The sequence below is a fragment of the Sphaerulina musiva genome (assembly GCF_000320565.1).
Source record: "Sphaerulina musiva SO2202 unplaced genomic scaffold SEPMUscaffold_5, whole genome shotgun sequence".
In the NCBI taxonomy this organism is placed as follows: Eukaryota; Fungi; Ascomycota; class Dothideomycetes; order Mycosphaerellales; family Mycosphaerellaceae; genus Sphaerulina; species Sphaerulina musiva.
Window position 1 is genome coordinate 1,745,734 of NW_016017387.1, and position 16,250 is coordinate 1,761,983.

The window sequence follows — 16,250 nt, forward strand, 5'->3', positions numbered from 1 at the left end:
AACAAAAAGAAAACCTCAGGTACCTACCTACTGACTCTCTCCCTCCCTCCCTAGGTACCTACATATACCCTGAACCCTCTTTCCGCCCCTATCCAAAGTTCCCAATAATTCCATACCTATCAACATTATTACCTCCTTAAGGGATGTACCCGCGGCGTAGGCTGTACACCTTTATCCGGAAAAAAACCCCGTCTCGAACACCGGGACACTCTTTTGAATGACAAAGTTACATAGTAAGATGTCAACTATAAAAAATAAAAAGTCTATATTACAAGCACAATGCCTGAAAGGATGCAACCGCCAAAAATCCCACCAATGCAGCCTTCCACTAGATCGGCCAGGAATCTCTACTACTCACAGAGTCTGAAAATTTCATTCCTTTGTCTTTTTTTTTGACTTGACGTGTCCCTGACAAGACGGGTTGGGTTGGGTTGGGGGTTCCAACTTCCCCTAGCGGTCGGTCGGTTCTGTGAATCGGGCCCGACGGGGAAGGGTGGGAGTCTACTACGGAGTCAGAACTGGATGTTGCTAACTACCTTACATGTACTCCCTCCTAATAAGGCTGCTTACTTATGCAATTTTTGGTTTATACATCATCTAGTTGTGTAGTATGTGACCAAAAAGGGCATCACAGTGCCCCCGAAAAAAAAACGCGTCTTTGACGCGTCGCGTCCTCCTTCGTGAGAGGCTTTACCTGAGGTACTACCTACGCTTACGCGTGTCTTTGTCTCAACAGACACGTCTTCTTCAATCGCTAGACCGTAATGACCAAAAAGGAGGTAGGTAACAAAACATGTTCATTTCCCCTCAATGCTATAATTTGATTACAGAGAGGTTTGAAATACTCAAATCTTCTGCCGCGGCCCCAGTAGCGAGCGACGAAGCCGTGAACGTCAGCTAGCAATCTTGACTTTGACGTGGACTCGATGTCCGATGCCATCTCTGCCTCCGATCCATCGCTTCCGCTTGCCCACTTTCTCAATATCGTGTGCTTCGGACAAGAAAGCCTCTTGGTCGACGTCAGCGGTGATGGAAGCAGTCAGCTGTAAGAGAGGACGCTGCTTTTCGTCCTGGGCCCAGGAAGCTTGGAGTCGAAGTCGGTCGTGGTCTTCGCGAGGTCCTGCAGGGTAGATGTTTGCGATTAGAGAGGCGACTGCGCCGAGGTAGCTGATCCACCAGAGAATCCAGGGAGACTCTACGAGTTGCTCGAGGTTATGCTTGAATGCTTCGTCGCTGGGAGGTATGCTGCCTCCCCATCTTGCGCAGAGAAGCAATGCGATGAGTGTGCGGGCCTCATGTGTGATGCCATGTACGCCCGCGAGGATACCCGCTGTGGTACAGCGCAATGCTGCGGAAGGCTGGAGATCTTTTGGGTGACTGGAGTGGTAGTAGATGAGGTTCGCAAAGGATTCGAGCAAGTCGGGAATGAAGACACTTTTGTAGTCATCAACAGCGCCTGATGTCGATCCTACTGGAAAGGCCGACTCTAGCATCCTGACCAGCGCGTTCGAAACGGTCGGTTGCACAAATGGTCGGGTTGCCACGACCAGTGGAAGCTGTGCCTTGGCCTCGGTTGACAAGGAAGAGAAGAGGTAGCCTTCCCGAACGCCGCCTTGACAGAACCGGACTTCTTTCACTTGGGGAAGAGCTTCTGCCAGCACGTTGACCAGGAAAGCGACTGCAGGAACTTGTCCCGCTCTGCGATCAGATATGCGAAAGAGCTCGCCTTCTCCAGTATGCTCTAACGACTCCGCAGCGGCAGCCTTAACTTGATCCGTGCTCAGAAAGGCTGATCGGGAGACCTTGAAACCATTGATGGCTGGTATTGGATATGGCTGTACACGATGTTGGCTCATGAGCACATAGCCCCACCCTCGAAAGCCGCCTCCAGACAGGTACAGAGTAAAGCCGCCTTGTTGTTGAGCAGCATTCTCAAGCTCCTTGGGAACCTGTAAGCTGGAATATGCATTCTTCACTGCGGTATGCACTTCTTCTCGGAGCTTCGCAGTCGTTCCATTTTTTTCAGCTTCGCTTAGTCTTCTAGACATGGCTGCTGCACCATATGGCATACTGACTGCACCCGACGGAGGAAGGCGTACTCCATCGCTTGCACTGTTCTTCACAATCCAGCTCAGCTGAGTGCTCCCGCCTCCCAGATCCATCACGAGACCGCTGAGCATAGGTAAGGAAGACGCAACACCCATCGCACCAACTCTACCCTCGTCCTCCTTGGCAAGCATTTGCACATCCCATCCTAACTCCTTTTTGATGTTTGCTCGGAAAACTTCAGAGTTCACGGCAGTCCTGGTCGCTTCGGTAGCCAGCACTGTAGTGTTTTGCTCAGGAACTCCAAAGTCTTTGCACGTACGCTTGAACTGCTTGAAAGCCGTAATGACTGCTATGATGGTTTTGCCGTCGATGGGAACTTTTTCGCCTGTTGGTGAGTATTGTGCATCATACAGCGATATCGCCACGCGGTGTTGATACAAGGTAGGCATGATTCGTTGTGTGGGAGGCTGCAGGCTGGAGATGGAGAAGCGTATACCATTACTTCCCATATCGACAATTGCGTGGAGGTACTGGGCATCTTGACGAGCTGGTTCTACTGCCATCTTAAGACAGAGAGAGATTATAGGAAGTGCTTGAGGGCTGTAATGTCTTTAAGTTGCCTCTCAAGTCTCGAATGAGTTGAGAGTGAGTGAAGAGTGGGTGAAGTTTCATCAAGAAGAGTGGAGGTGGTACCTGACGTGTGTGTCCCTGTGAGATCCACGCGTGGCCAGTGTGGAAGACGTTACACGCTCCTTGCTATATACAAGTCCACAACAATCATGCGAAAGTACTAGGTAAGTTATTCACTCGTCACTTTTCGCCGATAATATGGCCTTAAAAATTCAAGGATGACCAGACTCAATCAGATCTATAACCACAACTGCATAAGAAGGCGTCACGGTTTTCCCCCAAAAATAATTACAAGCGACCAAAGAAAGCACCTGATATCTATGGTACCTACGAGATCTATGGCATACGTATGGGTTTAGGAGAACAAGGTGAGAATAAGCGTGTCCGCATGCTGTAGGTACTGTTGAGTGATACGTACATAAGTACACACATGTCTCTCGGCAGTGCTAGGATGAGGGGACTGACATTCCGCATTAGATATTAATACTACCTACTCAGTACTCATCGTCCCGCCGCGATATCAGCAGCAATCTTCTCCGCCAGCATATCTGAAATTAGAAGATCCAGGTCAGCAAATGTTCAACAACAAGTAAACAAAAAAGAAAATATTCTCAAAAAAGACAACTTACAAACCGTGCTCACAGGATGTCCAGGAGGCAACACCGCAAACGACGACGCATCCACAACCCGAAGTCCCGTCACCCCAATCACTTTCGCATGCGTATCCACCACCGCCATAGGATCCTCCACCTTGCCCATCCGACACGTACACGACGCGTGCCAATTCTGATAGCTCGACTGTTCAATATATTCGAGAATGGCCTCGTCACTCGTCACATTCGGGCCCGGCATATACTCGTTTCCACCCACCAAAATCGGCTGTAGAGCTTCCGTGTGGAAGAAAGATCGCGCGCGCTTGAAACCTTGTACGGCCATTTCGCGGTCGCTCGGGTGTGAGAGTTGATTGGGGTTCACGACGGGTAGGTCGCGGGTGTTGTTGGATGTGATGTTTACCCAGCCGCGCGAGAGTGGTGAGACGGGGATCATGATGATGGTTCCGAAACGTTTGCTGGGGTCGGTTCCGGAGAGGGAGGCGGCTGTGATTTCGTATTCAATCTGTGTGTGGAAGATGTGTTAGTAGTCGAGTTTTCAGTCGAGACTTCCGTTACCTATGATTCTGTATTTTCCTCATCGCCCGGAGTGGTCTGGTATACAACTCACCTCGGGCCAATCTGCAGGGAACTTGGCAAAATCGGCTTGAGCTTGTGCGCTGAGACCGCTTCGATAGGGCTCAGGTAACTTCTCCCAGCCGATGTAGTCTACGCCGGCATTCGTGAGTGGTCCCGTGCGGTTCACTCGGTACTCTTCAATGAGGGGACCATTGACTGCTGGGTCGGCGATGGCGCCCACGCCGTTCTCGATATTGATCTCCCAAATGGGCGCAAAATCTAGATGATCTTCCATATTGGCACCTACACCCGGGCGATCTGCCAGCACCGTGATGTTGTGCGCTTCGAGCTGCTCCCGAGGCCCAATGCCACTGACCATTAAGAGTTGTGGTGACTGGAATGCGCCAGCGGAGAGGATGACCTCCTTGGTTGCGTTGAGGTGGAACGTCTGGCTGTTGCCGTAGGATGCCGCCTCGACTTCCACGCCCATGGCGGTCATCGTTCCATTGAAGATGATTCTCTTGGCCAGCATGTTGGGATATACTTTGAGATTCGTTCGACCACTTCGCAGAGCGGCTTGCAGATATGAAGACTCCGACGAGCTGCGTTCTTCCTCGGGATACGAGATGGTGAGTGGTGCATATTGCCTGCCGAGCAGGGAGCCGCTGGCAAAGTCCTGCTGCGAGGAAATGCCCGACTCGGCAAAAGCACCATCGACATAGCTGGCGAAAATCTGCGCAAAATTGGGACTGGAGACGTGTAGAGGCCCCGTGTCGTTGAACGCCAGAGGGTTGGCCGGTAATGGCACGCTCGCATTCGCAGCACGCAATGTCGCATTGGCGGGCGAGTACGTGATACCTTTGGCATAGTATGGCAACACATTCTCGAACAGCCAAGCATCATCGCCGACGAGGTCTGCCCATACTTGGAACGAACCGTAGGTGCCGCGATTGTAAATCATGGCATTCTGCGCAGAGCTCCCTCCGAGAGTTTTGCCACGTCCGTAATGCAGTCTGCGACCTCCCAGGCCTTCTTCTGGCTGTGTGATGAAGCCCCAATCCACCAAGGGAAACTGATTGGCAGATTCTGGGTTGAAGGCGCCATATTGAGGGCAATATGCGGGCACGACTGATGTGTTGCCATTATCTTGTTCGTAGTATCCACCAGCCTCAATGACGGCCACAGAATTGGTTCCATTCTCAGCGAGACGATAGGCCATCGTTAGACCGGCCGTACCTGCATGGCGTTGGTATCAGTTTCCACTCACTCCCATTGATGATTGATGAATTGATGGATTGATTGTTCGGCCGTACTTACCACCACCGATCACCACATAGTCAAATGAGGCATTTCCTGGACGTCCATATTCGTTTCCAGGGACTGTCCCGAAGCGTGACTCCCAGGCTAGAACTGGCGTGGCGGCCAATCCGATGAGAAGGGATCGCATCCTCAGCATCCTCATAAGCACGTTGAGGGCGATGTTCGAAATCGAAAAATCGAGAAAAGACTGTGTCGGAGGAGGACAACATTGTTATTGTGCATACTTATTACACTTCCACCTCCATCAGCGCCACCAAGAGATGTCATCGGTACGATGTTGATCTTGCAGATTCCAGTTAGGATGGCTTGCTTTTGAGTTCTTGTAGTGTCGTCCGTCCTGTATAAACACACGGCACGTCCTGTTGAGCGGTTTGACTCGACATCTCTGCGTCCAGCAAGGACCAAGTACAGTATATTTTTTATTCACTTCCGGACGACAAACTCTGCTGATGCATTATCCCGATTCTACAGCTGTCTGCCAGCAAAGGCAATGAGTACGTGCTGGAGTACGAAAAGCATCCATACAATTGGCGTCTCGTCAGCCTCGAGATCTTTTTAAAGAAGCAAATGTCTCCTGTCTCTCCATCTTTGGAGTCACTACTGACGTATTTCACGGCGGAGAGAGTGGCGTGCAGGTCAGGTAGCACAAATAAAGTAGATGGAGACGAGGCCGGAGCAAGCGAAATGAAAATGTCGCAGACAGAGTGGCGACTTGGGGCGTGTACAAGGGGAAAAGTGACGGAATATATATTGGACCGACGACTAACTAGGGTTGTCTCTCGGCCTTTTCTGGCTGCTCCACCACAATAATGCCAATATGCATCCCAAACAGCCTCGTGCCCAGTAGAGCCAGCGAACAAGGCGGAGGCCCGGGAGGGGGAGAGAGGCTGATCATTGATAGTGGTGATAAGGTATAATTACTTTATGACCCATCTCCTGGCCCTGATGGCGGAAGAATTGGAAGAATCACAGTCGTGCTGAAAAGAGTGTCCCGCTGCAGGCGAAAGACTGACGACTAGAATCTCCGAGAAAGACGACCAAGAAGAAGACGACTACGACGAAGAAGAAGAAGGAGAAGAAGAAGAAGAAGCAGATCCATAACTGACTCAAGAACCGCCAATTCTTCACTTACTTACCTACCTCCCGACCCTACCACCTCCTCAGATACATACCATGGACTACGAAACCGCAGACGGCTCCCAATTCTCCCTCCGCGAGATCTGGTCCGAAGACCCCAACCCCACCAATACCACCACCGCCACGACGACGCACACCACCAAACCCATCAACTCCCCCAAATTCGAACACACCCTCATCACCGCCTTCGTAGACGGCAACGCCTACGCAGGAAAATCTCTGCAACGCATTTCCGCCATGGACGACGTCGACGTCTTCGGCTACCTGGAACCCGTTCCCTCGGAAAACATTTTCCCCATCATGCCTGCGGAATTTACTCGAGCTCCACCTTTTGACATGGCAAATCATTATCTCAAAGCTCCGCAGTTTACGTACGAGGATTCTCGTCCGGGACGGACGAGTGTCGCGGATCGGTTGAGGAATGAGGCACGGGTGTTGGAGTTTTTGATGGGGCAGGGGAGGAGGAGGAGGAGGATGGAAAATGGGGATGGGAATGATGTGGTTGGTGGGAAGGATGAAGTGGGTGGGGATGAAGTGGATGCTGCTGCTGCTGCTGTGCCGCATCCGAATGTGGTGAGGTATTATGGATGTGTGTTGAAGGATGAGAGAATTACGCATTTGTGTTTGCAACGATGTTATTGTAATTTGGCAGAGTATGCAGAAGTGGGACTTTCGAGTGAGGAGACGGACGAATTGTTGGGTCAGGTACAAGAAGGGTTGAAGTTTTTGCATGGGTTGGGGTTGGCGCATAATGACATTCATCCAGGTGAGTATTTTCTCTTTATTCTTGTTTCTTCCCTGATCTCGAATGTTTGCCTGCCACACCTCCTCCTCATCATCGCTATGAATGAAGTCACAGCAAAAACGAAACTAACATTCTTCCCACCCACTCCAAAAAGGTAACATATGCGTCGACTCCCATGGCAACGCCATCATCGTCGACTTCGACTCCTGCGCCCCCTTTGGCCAACCTCTGACCAAAGGCGTGGCGTGCATGACATCCACCACAACAGAAAAGGGAGTTCCCGTTTCGGATAAGAAGAACGATTATGAAGCGTTCAAGGAACTGGTGCAATTTTTGAAAAAGGAGAGGAAACGTTCGTCGGCATGTTATCCGCAGTTTTGAGAAGAGAAAGATTGTGAATAAGTGCAGGCGAACTTTCTTTTCTTTTGAGAGAAAGGGAGGAAGTACCTTGATAGCATAAGTGAGTGTGAAAGAAGAAGAAGATGAGGAGGAGGAGGATGAGGGGGGAAGCCATGGTATGCGTGTTATGAGTAATTATCAACCAGAACAACTGTACGGATACTGTATTTGTAGAGAGAGGCGCGAATATGAGTATACGAAATGATTTATGGAACATGTTGTATCATCATAATACATTCCATTCTATACATCTATCTTTTCCATGACAAGATCCTGCTCAAGTGAAGATAGTGCCATTCATACTTTCGAAGCCAGCAGGCGCCAATACACAACAGATAGACACGCCTTCAGACACCCTTTAGTCCTGCATTTCGACATCCTCAGTCTCTAACACATCCTCTTCCTCCCCCTCAGCCTCCACTTCCATCTCCTCAGCAACAACATCACCGGCCCGTTCTCCATTCTCAAGCGGCATAAAAACATCACAACCCCCCGTACCCATACGATTCACATTTCCCACCACAATCTTCGCCGAAGGGCCCGCCAAATCATCTCCCTCGCCATTCATGACCGCCTCCTTCAAGAAACCCACGGTAGTTTCAAAACTCATCTTCATAAACGGACTTACATTCGCCCGATAACCCATACGACTGAATGCCTGATACCCTCCACCACGCGTCATGTAATCGGCAATGAGCATGAGATGTCTCGGGTCGACACTGATGCCGTGACCGCCAAAGACACCTTGTAATTCGCGAACGATGGCCGCGCGACCGGCCTCGACGCCGTAGTTGGTGAAAATGTCGAAACAGCTGTTGGTGTAAATGTAGTGTGGGTTAATGATGTGCTGGTAGTCCCACATGGCTCGGACGTTGACTCCCGAGGTGAGCACGACAGCGGGTGCGTCTGCGGATTTGGGTTTGTCACTTTCGTCGACAGCTGCGTTCTGGATTCCAGACACACTTTGAATGAGAGCCTCATGTAGAGATTTCTCCACGAGAGCGAGCATGAGGATTTTGGCCGTGGAGGAGTCGTATTCGAGAGTGAAGGCACAGTGTGAACCAGTTTCATCGTCGAAGGAGAAGGAGGCGACGTCGTTGGTGGCCCCGTCTCCTCTGATGCGTTGCTCTCTAGCTGCGGCTGTGATTGTGTTGGAACGCTTGGAGCTGGACGTTTTGGTGGGATCGTCGGAGTCATCGGGAGAGGACGATCGAGAAGAGCGGTAGCCTTCATCGTCTGGGTCGTGCCCTTGTAGTTCAGGCGTGGCGTTGCGTTTTTTGAGTGCTCGGTCTTCGTCATCTTCTTGGTCATCGTAGCCACCTTGCTGCTTGTTGCTCTTGGACTTGTCACGAGTGGCATCATCGTCACCCTCGCCGTCAGAGTCGTCATCACCGCCCTCACGACCAGCTTGGGGCTGTGCGCGTTCTTGCTCAATGGCGCCGGCAGACTCTCCTACCTCGGCGGCCATGGCTTTCTCCACGGCCTTGATGGTGTTCATGCCGCCGGATTTTTTGATTTGCTTTCGAACAGCAGTTTGGAGCCAAGGCAGGAGCTCCTTTTCGATAGTATGGACAACGTCACCTATCGTGATGGCGTATTCCTTCTTGTATTCTTCACTGGGGAAGAAATCGAGACGAATCTCGTACTTCTTTGCTTCTCCATAAGCAATGCCCTTACCGATGGTCTCCGACACAGTGACCTTGTCCACAATCTCAGCAAGCGCAAGTTTTGAGATGCCCTTTGCAAACTTCTTTGCTTCTTCGACTGAAGTGCCATTGCCCATACGAAGAGTCATTTGAGGCGTGGAAATCTTGCTCGCAGCAGTCATGACGATTTCTCGGAGACGAGGAATACCAAGTGTGACGTTTTTGGCCGAGTGACCCGCCAAATGGAACGTGTTGAGCGTCATTTGCGTCGAAGGCTCACCAACAGATTGTCCAGCTACGACGCCCACAGCCTCGCCGGCTTCGACAACAGACTTCATGTAGCGCACATCCAGGATGTGATTGAAGTTCTTCTTCGAAACCGTTCCCTCGATATTCTTTTTCTTGTCCTTGATGAGTCGCATTTCGTTCTTGTCAATCCATTCTCGTGAGCTGGCAAGAATGTTCTCACTGACACTACCAATGTGTCTTCCAGGAGGATACTGGGACAACGCGGGATCAGACGCACCAAGATCTCCCGTCTTGCGGTATCTCTTCTCAGCAGCCTTGTTGGCATCCTTTGCGTCCTCGCTGACGAGATTACCAAAAGCCTCGCCCATGTTCATGGAGTGGAAAAGCGAAAGATAATTTTCAGCTGTGAACTTGAAATCATTCATGTACTTCGCCTTGCCGATGTCCAGACCGTCTTCTCCGTACAAGAATTGCACAATACTGCCATCTTCGGTGTTGCGGACGGAGCTGTCGTACTCAACACGCAGACCTTCCATACCCTTGATGAGACAACGTTGAAGGTAGCCGGAACGCGAAGTCTTGACAGCAGTGTCGATCAGACCCTCACGACCAGCCATGGCGTGGAAGAAATACTCCTGAGGTCTAATGCCAGTCAAGAATCGATCAACAATGTAGCCACCAGCACGTACGCTGGTTTCGAAGGGCTTGAAGCAAGGTAAAGTCTTTCCGCTGACCATGACCGGTACACGTCGACCTTCCAGGACTTGTTGACCTAGATTGCATGAAATGAGATTGGCGTTGACCTTGGTGCCTTTGGCACCAGACATTGTCATGGTCTGCATTTGGTTCTTTGGGAAAGGCTTCGAAAGACCAGCCGGCATGCACGTGTTCGACACTTCACTGCTGAGCTTTCCAGTCTCGGCGTTCATGAGAGCATCCAGCGTGTGGAGCTTAGTATCGTCTCGCAGCACATCTTCCAGTCGTCGCCGCAGTTCTCTGTCGTTACTTTTCGGCTTCTGGGAGTCGAGAGTGACATACTTGGCAGAGACGGACAGACCGACGGTGTCTGCGCCCGCGAGAGCTTTTCGTCGATTGACCTCTCCGTTGCGCGTGAAGATGACATCTTCCACACCACAAGAGAAAGCTCGCATGTGCTCAAGCTTTGTGAGCAAGCGACCCAGCACACTGAGCAATCTGCCAGCAATGGTATGGCCATATGCTTCGTATACCGCATTCACGAAGCCTCCAGAAGAGGGACCAATCTGCTTCTTGTCGAGAATGCCTTGCACAAGCTCACCGTCCTTGAAGATGACTTCGGCCTCACCTTTCCCGCCAGGCCCCCACATGGTCTCGGCAGTCGTACTCTTGCTGTTCAACGTCAAGCCCTGGGCACCATGAGGGGTCAGATTTTTCAAGACACTACTTATCACTTGCTTCCCCGTCCAGAGTGGCTTGGGCTTGATGATTGCAGGAGGTACCGTTTCCATTCTGCCGTTGACACAGTGGCCGTCTTCCGGCCGTAGTGCAGCATACAGCATATTCATGTAGTCGCCGCGTTCAAAGAACATGTCTCGACTGCAGAGGAAGACAGACATGGAGATGTGATCTTGAATCAGACCGCGCAAGGGGTTGCCAGCCGTCGCTGAAATGTATTGATGATCAGTGTCTGCTATCGTCAAGGCTTCGGCTCGCGCCAACTCGTTCTGGGGAAAGTGCAAATTCATCTCATCTCCATCGAAATCGGCATTGTAGGTGTTGCAATTGGCGTAGTGCATGCGCAGCGTCTTTTCTCCGGGCAGTACTCTTGCTCGGTGACACATCATGGATGGCTTGTGGAGCGTCGGCTGACGGTTCATGATGACAATATCACCGTTGTTCAGATGGCGATGCACCTTTTTGGGCCGCGTTCCTGGCGTGCCTAAGTAGGTGCCGGAAGTGGTTGGAGCCATGAGTGCATTGGCCAGCGCCGTACGCTCGTCAGCACTCTTTCGCTCCAGCTTGACCACAGCGCCGTTCTCGCTCTCAATGGCTACAGCACCTGGCCAGATGTATGGTCCGTTTCGGACAGCCAATTGCAGCTCCTCGACGTTGTATTGTGTGACCGGCTCTGGATACGTCAGCTTGACAGCAAAGACTGGCGGTACACCAATCTCGTTAGTTTCGATGTTGGGGTCGGGTGAAATGACAGTCCGAGCGGCAAAATTGACACGCTTGCCCATCATGTACTTTCGGAACATGCCCTCCTTCTTCTCCAGCTTCTGCTTGACACCGTCAGGAACTTGGCTTGCTGCAGCGCCTGATACGGGCGCCAAGCTCTTGTCAACCAAGCTGTTCACGCACTCTTGAAGTGTGATCCAGCGTCTTTCGAGATCCAGATACGTCACATCTCGATATCGATTTTCTGCCTTCTTGCCAGTGGTGAGCTCACGCTGCACGTCCAAGATAACCTCGCAGTTTGCGAGTATGTCTCGGTAGTGTTTGTTTTCTTGGGCTTCCGCAATCGCGTTGCTCGTCGTCTTCATTTCTGGTCGATACTGGTTCGGAGGGACCAGAATGGCCTTGACGAAGAACATATCCGCGGATAGAGGACCATCTCGTCTCCGGTCACGCCCATATACTAGACTGAGGACCTCGGCGTCGCTGTCGAAGAGTTGCTGTATATGCGCATGCACGCGCTGTGGGTTCAAATATTCGCTTTCTGTGCTGGCCTTTGCCTTTTTGGTGGCAGCACTCTCCATGGCGTCGTCCAGCACCACGCCACCTACAATCTCTGGCTCGCCCTCCGACTCGTCCATATCCACATCGTCGCCTTCCTCCTCCGATGTGTTGTCCATGTCAGCGACGCCCTCATCGTCGTCCCGCTTTCTCTTTCGATTTTGCTCGGCTCGCAGTCGCCGTCTGATTTCCACCATGGGGTCTTTGGTCCGCAGACCAGCCTGCACCATAGCCACAGATTCCTTTTCTGTCAAGGGCAGTCTGAACATCTTGACCAATCTGTCCTTCCGGTAATTATGGCCAATGCCGCCGCAGCTGCCGCACTTTTTGCTCTTCGTGATTTCCTGCATGAACTCGGCGATGATAGCCCTCCGGGCCTGATTCGTGGCTTCACTCTTCTGCTCTGAAATGCGCCCTTCTTTGCGTGCCTGCTTGAGGGTCCGGTTTGTCCATGATTCCAGCTGAGTCTGGAGGTGCTCGGTGTCTGCATCTCCACCCGCATTGGGCTCATCGTCCGAGGCGGCATCGGCGTCCAACGGCGTCTTGGTCACGCGGTGCTCAACCTCGTCCAGCTCCTTCAGCTCCTTCAGCAGACCATAGCGCACAAGGCGCAGCTTGCAGATGTAGCGGGTGACCTGAATGCGTTTCAGCTTGAGCTTACCGCAGTAGGTGCACGAGGCTCGGAGCAGCTTCAACACCTGGTCCATAAAGGTCGGGTGGTAGCATGGCACAGGCAGGTCGATGTGGCCCGGATGACCGGGACACTGAGGGCTCTTGAGACCACACGTCGCGCACGCATTGTCGCCAAACGGGCCCAGTTCTGCACTGTAGAGGCCGCCGGGCACGGGATTGAGAAGAGTGTCGAAGGTGGTGGTAGTGGTGATGCGGCGAGCAGACAGGGCGCGGATGTCGTCTGCAGACAGGTAGCCAAAACTCACGCCGTTCAACTGCGACGCGACGGGCTGTGACGGATTCATTGTTGCTGTCTTGTCCTGTCGCCGTCGTCGTGGTCACTGCGATTGAATGGCTGCCATCGAACTTTTTTTGAGAGCAGAGCTTCTGGACACGCACGGGCCTCCCGCATCGACACTCGACAGCGCATGACTCGCGTGGCCGCCCTCTCCCGCAAGATTTCATATGCACGACTGATCAGCTCATCAATCCTCTCCACACACAACAACAACAAAACAACAAAAACAACAGTAACGATGAATGGCAAGCGGCCACACGACACTTCCATTCCGAACAGTGGCGAGGGCAGCGATGTCAAACGACAGCGGGCCGGAGATGGGTCGCCTTTGCCGGTGCGACATGCGGTTGAGGGCGAGACGGAGCTGGAGCGCAAGAAGCGAGAGACGGCCGCGAAAATGGCTGCTATCAAGGCCAAAATTGCCGCGAGCAGGCCAGGCGGAGGAGGAGGGGGAGGTCTGAGTGCGGTACCAGTAGCAGGAGCAGCAGCAGCAGCATCATCATCAGCAGCAGCCACCGCCCCGGCCAACGATCAGGCCGCGAAAAAGGCAGAGGTGGCTGCGAAGATTGCGGCTATGAAGGCCAAAATGGCTGCCAAAAAGTCCACGCCTGCAAACGGAGCTGCTGCTGCTTCTCCGGCACGAGAAGAAGCTCCCGAAGCATCAAGCTGGCTGCTGGATGCGAGGCGAAGAGCTGAGGAGATCGCTGCTGCGAGGACCGCCTCGATATCAGCTCCTCCACCGCGGCAAGATGGGAGAGGCGCAAAGGGAGGTCTGGGTATTGGGCTACATCCTTCGCTGCTCGGAGACGTGGGTGGAGACAGGTCGCGCACAGGACAGCCAGGGCCGAAGTTCAGCACGACAAAGGGCAACCGCCAGCCGGAGAAGCCCAAAATCAACCCATACCTAGACGCCCAACCAGACGAGGAGCAGACGCTGGAAGACCCGACATACGCACCTACCGCTCGCAAATATGCCGAACGAAAGAGTAGGCAGATTCAGCTCAATGACAAGGGCAAGTACATCGCCCAGGCCAACGCTCTTCGACAGCAGGCGAAGCTGGAGGAGATGAAGAGGAGATTGGCGGCAGAGGCGCGGAAGACGGAGATTGAGGAAGCCTCGGACAGGGCGTTCTTGGTAGAAGAGCCGCCCGAAATTGAATGGTGGGACGAGGGGCTATTACCAGAAGGTCAGAAGAGCTACGAGGACTGGGAGCAGGAAGGACGAAACAAGATTACAGCCGAGGACAGCATCATTACGGCTCTGATACAGCGGCCGGTGCTACTTGCCGCACCGCAGGACAAATTTGCACCACCACCCAAACCCCTCATGCTCACAGAGCAAGAGCAAAAGAAGCTCAGACGACAGCGCCGAATGGCAGACGGGAAAGAAAAGCAAGCCAAGGTTCGTCTCGGGCTGATTGAGCCTGACCCGCCGAAAGTGAAAAAGTCCAACATGATGCGTGTACTGGGAGAACAAGCTGTCAAAGACCCGACGGCAGTCGAAGCCCGTGTCAACCGCGAAATTGCTCAACGCGCAAACGACCACGAAGCCGCCAACGAAGAACGCAAACTCACACCCCAACAGCGTGCCGAGAAGTTGCAAAAGCAGCAGGCAGGCGACGAAGCGAAAGGGATCAAGATTGCAGTCTTTACAGTCAATGATCTCAGCTCGGGAAAGCACCGCTACCAACTCGATGTCAATGCTAAACAACAAGGTCTTACGGGTATGGTTATCCTCAACCCTTCACTCAATCTCATTATTGTCGAAGGCGGTATCCACTCGATTCGAGGGTACAAGAAACTCTTACTGAACCGCATCAAATGGACGGAGAACACTGCTCCAGCCCCCGACTCTGCTGGTCCGACCACCTTCACGGGTACTACGGATGGCTCGAATACGAATGTTATGTCTGGTACACGCGGACAAGGGAGTAAAGCAGCCGAATGGTGCAATCCCTTGGACGAACGAGGGCAGTTGAAAGATTTGAGCAAAAATGCCTGTGAGCTGATTTGGGAAGGTGAAGCAGCCGCGAGAAGTTTTAAACGATGGGGAAGTCGAGCTTGTGAGACTGATGGTGAGGCGAAGGATGTGTTGACCAAGACGAAGATGGAGAATATGTGGACTTTGGCGAGGAGTAAGCAGGGCTTGAAGACTTCGTGGTAGAGAAACCAGTTCTTTCTGTGAGATGACTCTGGGGCATCTTTTATGACCCGAGAGTATGTATGCTCCTTTGAGACACCATGAGGTATGTAGCTCTTTTTACTTTTATACCAAAAAAGGAATGAGCTTTGAAAAACAAAAGAACTGATATGGCATTTCTATGTACACGATGATAATGACCCACCCACTCGGACTTTTGAGTCTTTTCGCAACAGAGATGCCATAAACATGTTATTCACTACATATTTTCTCTTGTTGGCAAACAACTGCTCGCTTACTTACCATCTCACCTATCTCCACACCGTCTCATCCCATCCAGGATCCGCGCCCACCATTCCCGGATGTTGTCGAATCCATTCCGTCACATCACAACATCTCGCCAACCACACCTGGCCCTGATCTCGCTTCTCTGCCAGATATTTCACCACGTCTTCGAAGACTTGTAATCGCTCGGGAGAATCGTTCAAAAAAGGATGGAAGAGGAAAGAGAGATATTTTGCTCCTCCTCCTTTTTCTTTTCCTTGTTGTTGTGCTTGTCCCTCTGCAATCGCAGAATCAATTTGTGCAATGTAGAATTTCTTCAACGTTTCTTCTGTTTGGACGGCTTCGGGTAATTCTCCTTTGATGGTGCGGAGTTTGGAGAAAGTTTCCATGTAGTAGTATGCGTCGACGGTGGACCATCTGAAGGGGAGGATGACTATTGAATCTTCTTTTTCTTCTTCTCCTTCTCCTTCTTCTCCTTCTCCTTCTTCTCCTTCTCCTTCTTCTCCTTCTCCTTCTTCTCCTTCCTTCTTCTCCTGTTTCTGTTCCTTTTTCCCACCACCAAATTTCACAACAGCAGCATCTCTCCCCGCAGGACTAATATACTCAACACCAAACTCCCTCACCAATTCCATCGTTCTCTCTCCATGAATAATTCCTCCGGGAGGTCGAAAGCCTTTATACATTCTTTTCTTCCTCTCCTCCCCTCCCATACCATCTCCCCCACCATTCTCCCCAATCCACTTCCCCAACCCTTCAAAACTCCTCTCCACATTCCCCCTCTCTCCCTCCTCATCCT

General features: G+C 52.0%; 6 protein-coding genes across 6 annotated transcripts; 2 read left to right on the plus strand and 4 right to left on the minus strand.

The window, feature by feature from the left end:
- Positions 1-809: 809 nt before the first annotated feature.
- Positions 810-2,612, minus strand: SEPMUDRAFT_156512 (Ppx-GppA-domain-containing protein; the record flags this gene model as incomplete). The annotated part of the gene is made up of 1 exon (XM_016907679.1): positions 810-2,612. One exon carries the CDS (start codon positions 2,610-2,612, stop codon positions 894-896), a length of 1,719 nt encoding a protein of 572 aa, XP_016761061.1. The 3' UTR covers positions 810-893.
- A 646-nt stretch (positions 2,613-3,258) lies between these two features.
- SEPMUDRAFT_43979 (FAD-linked reductase, C-terminal domain-containing protein) lies at positions 3,259-4,809 on the minus strand (the record flags this gene model as incomplete). Its single annotated transcript, XM_016908910.1, has 2 exons — positions 3,259-3,795; positions 3,901-4,809. The coding sequence occupies 2 exons, from the start codon at positions 4,807-4,809 to the stop codon at positions 3,259-3,261; spliced, it is 1,446 nt and encodes a 481-aa protein (XP_016761062.1).
- Positions 4,810-5,830: 1,021 nt separating this feature from the next.
- SEPMUDRAFT_149475 (uncharacterized protein) lies at positions 5,831-7,657 on the plus strand. Its single transcript, XM_016905574.1, has 2 exons — positions 5,831-7,071; positions 7,205-7,657. Exons 1-2 carry the CDS (start codon positions 6,342-6,344, stop codon positions 7,429-7,431), a joined length of 957 nt encoding a protein of 318 aa, XP_016761063.1. The 5' UTR covers positions 5,831-6,341; the 3' UTR covers positions 7,432-7,657.
- A 68-nt stretch (positions 7,658-7,725) lies between these two features.
- Positions 7,726-13,057, minus strand: SEPMUDRAFT_149476 (beta and beta-prime subunits of DNA dependent RNA-polymerase). Its single transcript, XM_016905575.1, has one exon. It carries the CDS (start codon positions 13,034-13,036, stop codon positions 7,808-7,810), a length of 5,229 nt encoding a protein of 1,742 aa, XP_016761064.1. The 5' UTR covers positions 13,037-13,057; the 3' UTR covers positions 7,726-7,807.
- Positions 13,058-13,615: 558 nt separating this feature from the next.
- SEPMUDRAFT_44635 (PRP3-domain-containing protein) lies at positions 13,616-15,193 on the plus strand (the record flags this gene model as incomplete). Its single annotated transcript, XM_016908938.1, has 2 exons — positions 13,616-14,906; positions 14,958-15,193. 2 exons carry the CDS (start codon positions 13,616-13,618, stop codon positions 15,191-15,193), a joined length of 1,527 nt encoding a protein of 508 aa, XP_016761065.1.
- Positions 15,194-15,464: 271 nt separating this feature from the next.
- Positions 15,465-16,242, minus strand: SEPMUDRAFT_149477 (uncharacterized protein). Its single transcript, XM_016905576.1, has one exon. It carries the CDS (start codon positions 16,162-16,164, stop codon positions 15,481-15,483), a length of 684 nt encoding a protein of 227 aa, XP_016761066.1. The 5' UTR covers positions 16,165-16,242; the 3' UTR covers positions 15,465-15,480.
- Between the last annotated feature and the right edge of the window lie 8 nt (positions 16,243-16,250).

Coding starts and splice junctions, on each gene's coding strand:
- SEPMUDRAFT_149475 (XM_016905574.1), top strand. CDS start 6,342: ATGGACTACGAAACCGCAGACGGCTCCCAATTCTCCCTCCGCGAGATC. Junction 7,072..7,204: donor GCATAATGACATTCATCCAG/GTGAGTATTTTC, acceptor CACTCCAAAAAG/GTAACATATGCGTCGACTCC.
- SEPMUDRAFT_149476 (XM_016905575.1), bottom strand. CDS start 13,036: ATGAATCCGTCACAGCCCGTCGCGTCGCAGTTGAACGGCGTGAGTTTT.
- SEPMUDRAFT_149477 (XM_016905576.1), bottom strand. CDS start 16,164: ATGGGAGGGGAGGAGAGGAAGAAAAGAATGTATAAAGGCTTTCGACCT.